The 7,895-nt window shown below is 41.4% G+C and overlaps 1 protein-coding gene across 1 annotated transcript; it reads left to right on the top strand.

Moving 5' to 3' along the window:
* The first annotated feature begins 317 nt into the window (after positions 1-317).
* LOC109951424 (cathepsin L1-like) lies at positions 318-6,015 on the top strand. The gene is made up of 8 exons (XM_020585927.1): positions 318-338; positions 1,586-1,720; positions 1,808-1,930; positions 3,417-3,569; positions 3,975-4,199; positions 4,510-4,675; positions 5,302-5,407; positions 5,803-6,015. Exons 2-8 carry the CDS (start codon positions 1,598-1,600, stop codon positions 5,900-5,902), a joined length of 996 nt encoding a protein of 331 aa, XP_020441583.1. The 5' UTR covers positions 318-338; positions 1,586-1,597; the 3' UTR covers positions 5,903-6,015.
* The last annotated feature ends 1,880 nt before the right edge of the window (positions 6,016-7,895 follow it).

The raw sequence follows: 7,895 nt of genomic DNA, 5'->3' as shown, positions 1-7,895 counted from the left end.
CTACTATGATTACTGGTTTCTCATGTGCATGGCATTAAAGAAGAAATTACTGCAGAAAACTGACTAACATGGTTATTACAATGCATGCAAACACATATTTAAATTCCTTAAAATATTTTCTCATTTAGGATTTTGCAGTCAAAACATTTACAAAGGGAGGAATAACACACTTAACTGATGACGATGGTGTCCAGGGGCTGGTCTGCAGGTTCATAAACAAATAGTGAACCAATCAGAGAGCTCGGTGGGAGGTTTTTCAGTGGCTACAGGGGCCTTTATGAAGGTAAGGTCATTGGTGTCTCTACCTTCATCTTCACTTAGACAACGAGAAGTTTACAGTAAGTTTTACACTTATTAAGATTCTGTAGAACCAAAAGCAAAAACATTTATAAGGATGTGGGGTTTTTTTTTTGTTTTTTTTAGGGATACTTTCATAAACAAATAGTGGACCAATCAGAGAGCTCGGTGGGAGGTTTTTCAGTGGCTACATGGGCCTTTATAAAGGTAACGTCAGTGTTCATTGGTGAAAACATCGTGCCTGCATCTTCAACTTCACTTGGACAACAAGAAGTTTACAGTAAGTTTTACACTTATTAGGATTCTGAACTAAATTAGTCAAACTCGACGCCTGAATTTACGACCTAAAGCAAAAACATTTGTAAGGATGTGTTTTTTTTAAGGGATTTCTTCAGTAGCTGATTTGCACACAGCGTTGAATGCCTCACAATGTTCATTTTAAAAGTGTTTAAGCAACATCTCAACTGTATTTATATTTTAGTTGAAAATATCTATGTTTTTATTGCTATCCACCAGAATTAGCAGTCTTGTTTCATTCAGTTACTTTTGTCTTTGTGTCCCTCTCATTGCTAAAGGAGCAGTCATTACCAATCCCCTTCACATGGTTTAAATTAGGACAGACAGTGACTCTGGGCACTGGTTGAAAAGACCACTACCAGTTCAAGTCTTGGCATGTCTTGAGTACCAAGTTGCAACAGCATTGTTTTAAACAAATCACAAGACTATAATGTGATTACTGAGATGTAAAAAAATAAATAGATACATAAAACATTTTTGATAGTACTTTAACTGCGAGGTGCCTCCAGCCCTGAAATCATTATCTCCGCCCCTGCTCTGAGCGCTCTCAAGTGAAACGGCTTCTGAATGCCAGTTCACATGATGCTTTGACCATTGCAGATTGGATTTATGAACAAACTCACAACCATCAACTGGCTAATGTCTATATTTCCTCATGAACCCTTATTAGCATAGTTTATTTAACTCTGAGCTGCTTAAATAAATAACATACCTGGGCAAGGAGAGGAACTATGAGCTAGTCAGTGGAAAACTGCATTTCTTTCATTAGATATTTCAACAGATTGCTGGTGCTCCTGCCTTTACATGCAAAAGACCAGAAGCAAACCTGGAGTTTTATGCAGGAATTTCATCAATAATTAGTATGACTCGTCCTTTTTCCGAGGAAAATTAAATGTCTCTTGTAACAGAGTGTGTTTGCCTCCTCACAGTCAGAGCCCCATCAGTCATCACTTTGCTACTTTAGTGTCCTAACTCGTGTGTTGTTTTCTAGTAGGAAGACACAATGCTGTCTCTAGCTGTGCTGGCCGTGTTTCTGAGCGCAGTCCTCTCAGCCCCCATTATGGACCCACAGCTGGATGGGCACTGGAATCTGTGGAAGAGCTGGCACACTAAAAAATACCACGACGTAATGGTTTTTCCTTTGTTTTAACCCTAGTAAACAATTCAATTTCCAGCAAAAATAATAAGTCCAATGTGTTATTGTTATGTGTAGAAAGAGGAGCTCTGGAGGAGAATGATATGGGAGAAGAACCTGAGGAAGATCGAGCTGCACAACCTGGAGCACTCCATGGGCAAACACTCCTACCGCCTGGGCATGAACCACTTCGGGGACATGGTAGTACCATGGTTTTAACATGCAGACTCGTATCGCTTGAAAACACTGATCAGTTGTTTCATGAAGGTCTGGAAATGAAGGAAGTTCAAGGAAAATTGATTTGATGACTTGCACACAGTTAGAAACTTGATAAAGGAACAACACAACAAAAAATTGTGACATAAAGTAAAACCAGATATGGCGTGTGAGGCAAACAAGGTATTGTGCATAAAACTGGATCATGACTCGGAGCAAACACTAAAAGTTGAGATGCCTGTGACAATAATTACTGAAAATTGGTGCAGGTTTGCTGCACACAAACACCACATTTCCTAACTCATACTGTCAGTGTTACAGACTTGTTCAACCTTGCCTTTCCACAGACTAATGAGGAATTCAGGCAGATCATGAATGGCTACCAGCAAAAGACAAAGAGGAACACCACAGGGTCCCTCTTCATGGAGCCCAACCTCCTGCAGGTCCCAAGTGCTTTGGACTGGAGGCCCCTCGGCTACGTTACTCTGTGAAGAACCAGGTAACGTGACTCAGGGCTCTAGCCACACCTGGTACAAGTTTAAGGTGCAGTTGAACACGTTTTACTTCTTGGAAGGAGTCATGATGCAACTCTGTAGGGAGATGTAGGTGAAGACATCTTCGATCTTACTTTTCGTCTAAAACAACAGTTAAGTTAGTGTTACAGGAGCTACACATGGTCCAATATCAGCTGTTAGGAAACATGGTAAACATGACGCCATGTGCAACTTTGGACTTCTGAGGCACTATCAATGTCCTGTGTCCACTGCAGTGAATGTTCTTTGTCACACACATAAGTTGACCACACATGGATTGTTTTGCTGCATCACACTTCCCCACTAAGGACCCAAAGCTGGATGAGCACTGGAACCTGTGGAAGAGCTTTCACAGTAAAAAATACCATGAGGTAATGTGTTTTGTTTCAACCTTAATAAACAATTCCATTTTCAGCAAAAATAACAAGTCCAACATGTTATTGTTGTGTGTAGGAAGAGGAGGACTCAAGGAGACTGATATGGGAGAAGAACCTGAAGACGGTCACGCAGCACAATCTGGAGCACTCCATGGGCAAACACTCCTACCGCCTGGGCATGAACCACTTCGGGGACATGGTAGTACCATGGTTTTAACATGCAGACTCGTATCGCTTGAAAACACTGATCAGTTGTTTCATGAAGGTCTGGAAATGAAGGAAGTTCAAGGAAAATTGATTTGATGACTTGCACACAGTTAGAAACTTGATAAAGGAACAACACAACAAAAAATTGTGACATAAAGTAAAACCAGATATGGTGTGTGAGACAAACAAGGTATTGTGCATAAAACTGGATCATGACTCGGAGCAAACACTAAAAGTTGAGATGCCTGTGACAATAATTACTGAAAATCGGTGCAGGTTTGCTGCACACAAACACCACATTTCCTAACTCATACTGTCAGTGTTACAGACTTGTTCAACCTTGCCTTTCCACAGACTAATGAGGAATTCAGGCAGATCATGAACGGCTACCAGCAAAAGACAAAGAGGAACACCACAGGGTCCCTCTTCATGGAGCCCAACTTCCTGCAGGTCCCAAGTGCTTTGGACTGGAGGGACAAGGGCTACGTTACCCCTGTGAAGGACCAGGTAATGTGACCCAGGGCTCTAGCCACACCTGGTACAAGTTTAAGGTGCAGTTGAACATGTTTTACTTCTAGGAAGGCGTCATGATGCAACTCTGTAGGGAGGTGTAGGTGAAGACATTTTCGATCTTACTTTTCGTCTAAAACAACAGTTAAGTTAGTGTTACAGGAGCTACACATGGTCCAATATCAGCTGTTAGGAAACATGGTAAACATGACGCCATGTGCAACTTTGGACTTCTGAGGCACTATCAATGTCCTGTGTCCACTGCAGTGAATGTTCTTTGTCACACACATAAGTTGACCACACATGGATTGTTTTGCTGCATCACACTTCCCCCCTCTTATTAAGCAAATTCCTCACTACCATCTGATCTAAACAAAACCATCTCCCTCTCTCTTTCTCCAGCATCAGTGTGGCTCTTGCTGGGCTTTCGGCACCACCGGGTCTCTGGAGGGTCAGATGTTCAGGAAGACCGGCAAACTGGTGTCGCTGAGCGAGCAGAACCTGATGGACTGTTCCAGACCTCAAGGCAATGGGGGCTGCAACGGCGGTCTGACGGACCAGGCCTTCACATATGTCAAGGAAAATAAGGGCCTGGACTCTGAGGAGTCGTATCCATATCTGGGAATGGTAGGCATCTCATGAGAGTGCTTCTCTGAGGACAGTTTTATCGTGGTTCACCCTAACCGCCATCACAGTGTTGTTTTCGGAAGCATCTCATGAGAGGAAGTGGACACATCTTAAGTCTCCAAAGTCACATTTCAAGGCTTTAAATGGTCTTGAATGTAGTTTTTGATCTTAAATCATGGTTTAGACTTTGATGTACTGTTCTTCTTCTGCAGGACAAATTTATCTGTTAATCTGTCATTTTTATTGAGTTGATCTAGAGGCCTGTGGTGGTTCCATAACATCCCGTTCACTGTCTTCGTGTCCTATTCAGGATCAGCAGCAGTGTCTTTACAATCCCATGTACAACTCTGCCTGCGTCACTGGCTTTGTCGACATCCCCAGCGGTGATGAGGCTGCTCTGATGAAGGCCGTGACCGCTGTGGGACCTGTGTCTGTAGCCGATGCCGGGCAAGCGTCTTTCCAGTTTTACCAATCAGGTCAGTTTTTAAATTTTATTTTAGCAGGTAAAAAACCCTATTGAGATTAAAAACCTCTTTTTCGAGGGGGACCTGGCCAAGGTAAGAGAACTTACACAAAACAGCTAAAATCATAAGGAACCCTGGTCAACCCCCTCCCCTCAGATGACACAGTATTAATTAATCAGCTGATCTTTTCCTCCTGTGTGTGAAATGCATCACCAAAACCAGTTCTTGGTTTTGAAAGAAATACACTTAAATTTTAATGGGAAAAACACTGAGATGTCTGTGATCTGCATGAACTCGAAGCTGTTGAAACACCCTTAGTTTCAGCTCATTGTGTTTCTGTGAGGACAGTTTTATCGTGGTTCACCCCAACAGCCATCACAGTGTTGTTTTTGGAGGCAGCTGGTTTTAACTGAAGTGCTCCACGCTGTCCACCGTCTGCTCAGAACCAAACAGCAGACAGTTGGACAGCAGCTGGTGAACACAGTGGAGTGTTCAGTGGCTAAAGAGCCAGATATTTCCTTCAGGATGAGGTAGAGACCAAAAACAGGGCTAAAAGTCTCAATACTCCACTTCCAAATAAATAAATAAAAAGTCAGTGATCCATTATTAACTTGCTGATGGTTTTTGGTGTGTTTCAGGAATCTACTATGACCCAAGTTGCAGCAGCAGGGTGCTGAATCATGGCGTATTGGTGGTGGGCTATGTCAACGCTAAAACAAAGAGTTACTGGGTTGTCAAAAACAGGTCAGTAAAAAGAATTGTATCTCTGCTGCTGGAAATTTGCCACAGCCTGTGATGTTCACAGGTTTTGTACTACCTGAAGAGAGAGTAGGGCGAGGAGTAGGAATTTCATTTTTATTTCCAATAGCATTTATGGAATGAACTTCTGAGCCTGATTTTTGATTGTGTTTGATACAGTAGTTTACCACCAATGCCTAATTTTAAACAGTTTTAATGGTTTAACAGGAACACTGCAGATGATACTTTTTTAAAATGAGAAATAAATGGGGATCCTCTCTGGATTTAGTCAGCAGCTTGTCCCTGGTTGTGCTTTTAATGCTCTTAACCTGCAGGAGCTGATAGTCAGTGGTTAACAAATGAACTCCTCTTAACTTTTCCTGTTGTCTGCCCACTTGCAGCTGGGGTACAGGTTGGGGAATTGGCGGCTACATGTGGTTGGCCAAGGACCAAGGTAACCTCTGTGGAATAGCTTCACTGGCCAGTTACCCTAAGGTCTAACATCTGCATCATAATGTTTTAATCTCAATAGCTTGGCTGGAGATTCTCCTGTGTTTTATGAGACAAACACTGAATTTTGGGAAATGGGGCCATTTCTGATTCTGATTTTGTTTTGCCTGGCTTTATGCCACTTTGTCATCTGAAAGATTTTACTGTGATCAATTAAAAGTTGTTAAGCTTTAGTTTGGTGTTTGGACTTTTGTTTTTAAATAGTAGTTTTTAGCTTTAAAGTTTTAACTTAAACACATCCTGGATATTTTCTGGTACAGTAAAACCTTGGATTGCGAGTATAATTTGTTCCAACAACGTGCTTGTAATCCAAAGCACATGTATATCAAAGCGAATTTCCCCATAAGAAACAATGTAAACTCAGATGATTTGTTCCACAACCACTTATTCAAATAAAAAATATTACAGTAATACAAAATACAGTATAAAGTAAAAATAAAACAAATTAACCTGCACTTTACCTCTGAAAAGAATCGTGACTGGCGTGAGGGAGACAGAGAGAAGAGTTATCTGCTATCTGTTGGCTCGCTGAAATCTTTTTCTTTTTGTGCGACTTTAACAAGGAACCTATCCAATGACACTTCCTTTTGCCTCCTTTTGCATGATTGCACCTGCTTCTCAGGCAAGGCCTGATACAGCAGAGAGGATGTTGTTTGGGCTGCTATTATGGGGTATGTTGGTAAACTGAAGTGTGTTTTAATGCTCCTGGGTGGCAGTGCGCCAACAGGGCATTGACTACATCCAGCTGCGCTTTTATCCCAATAGCGACAGCTCTTAGAGACCAAAGCCTACATGTATACGAACTAGAAGCTTGGGTTACTCTACGTAACTATCGATATCACCACTACAGCCCCTGACTTTCTCTTCATAGAGAATACACAGTATTTCTCATTTTCAACTATTTTAACAAAGATTCAAATACATTTGAATCTTTTACAAACACTGAATTTTGGGAAATGGGGCCATTTCTGATTCTCATTCTGATTCTGATTTTGTTTTGCCTGGCTTTATGCCACTTTGTCATCTGAAAGCTTTTACTGTGATCAATTAAAAGTTGTTAAGCTTTAGTTTGGTGTTTGGACTTTTGTTTTTAAATAGTAGTTTTTAGCTTTTAAAGTTTTAACTTAAACACATCCTGGATATTTTCTGGTATTATACTAACGGCCTCAGGGTGTTGCCTGAAATAATAACTTGGCTGTAAAAATGTTAGTGAATTAGAAACTGGTCTGTTTCTCTTTTTCCTTACAGAAAATGGTGGCAGATCAATGTTTTTACTCAATATGCTGTTAAGTCTTAATTTATATTTATCAATGATCTGCAGCTGTTGGAACAATTTGTCTGCAGCATGGTGTTAAACTTTCAAAGAAAACATTTGACAGAGACAATGTCACTTTGTATTGTAACATCACCCTTAACTGTCAAATCAGAAGCCAACTTCAGCGTCATATGGCTTCCCCAAGATCACCAGTAGCTCAGACCATCAATTTTCCTATACTAGCATTTTTCCACTCAAGGGAAGCCTAAAATTATTTTGCCATGTTCCACATGGTGTCACCTAACATTACTGTGCGGGAGACAGTTCCAGAAGATCCTACAGAAAGTCTCTGATAAGCAGCTGTGCATTGCTGATGTTAGTTACAGCTAATATTAGCTATAGCCTACCTGTAGCTAACATTAACACTTGCTGCAGAAGATATCGGCATAACATTAGTTAAACGTGAGCTTTAATGTAGCTCAGTTCTGTGAGTAAAGACAGCAGCAGAGAGAAACAGCAGTTTGAGAGCTCCAGCTGTATTCAGGGAAGTCACTGCAGTAACTACTCAGCCATGCTCAGCAGCTGCTCAGGTAAGAGGGCTGTCCTCTCCTCATGGATCTCAACCAGAGTATGCAAATCACACTCTCCTTAGCCCCACCCCTCAAACGCCTCCCCTCCATGTTACTCAGGGGAGAGGGCTGTCCTCTGTTGGACACTGTTAACAGACAA

The sequence above is a fragment of the Monopterus albus genome, unplaced genomic scaffold (genome assembly GCF_001952655.1).
Source record: "Monopterus albus unplaced genomic scaffold, M_albus_1.0 scaffold385.1, whole genome shotgun sequence".
Classification (NCBI taxonomy): domain Eukaryota; kingdom Metazoa; phylum Chordata; class Actinopteri; order Synbranchiformes; family Synbranchidae; genus Monopterus; species Monopterus albus.
The sequence above is the reverse complement of the archived record's forward strand: the minus strand, read 5'-3'. Positions and strand labels throughout refer to the sequence as shown.

What these genes read in the sequence shown, in the direction of transcription:
- LOC109951424 (XM_020585927.1), top strand. Translation starts at nt 1,598, where the DNA reads ATGCTGTCTCTAGCTGTGCTGGCCGTGTTTCTGAGCGCAGTCCTCTCA. An exon ending in ACACTAAAAAATACCACGAC is followed by an intron (nt 1,721 to 1,807) that starts GTAATGGTTTTT and finishes TGTTATGTGTAG; the next exon opens with AAAGAGGAGCTCTGGAGGAG. An exon ending in TACTGGGTTGTCAAAAACAG is followed by an intron (nt 5,408 to 5,802) that starts GTCAGTAAAAAG and finishes GCCCACTTGCAG; the next exon opens with CTGGGGTACAGGTTGGGGAA.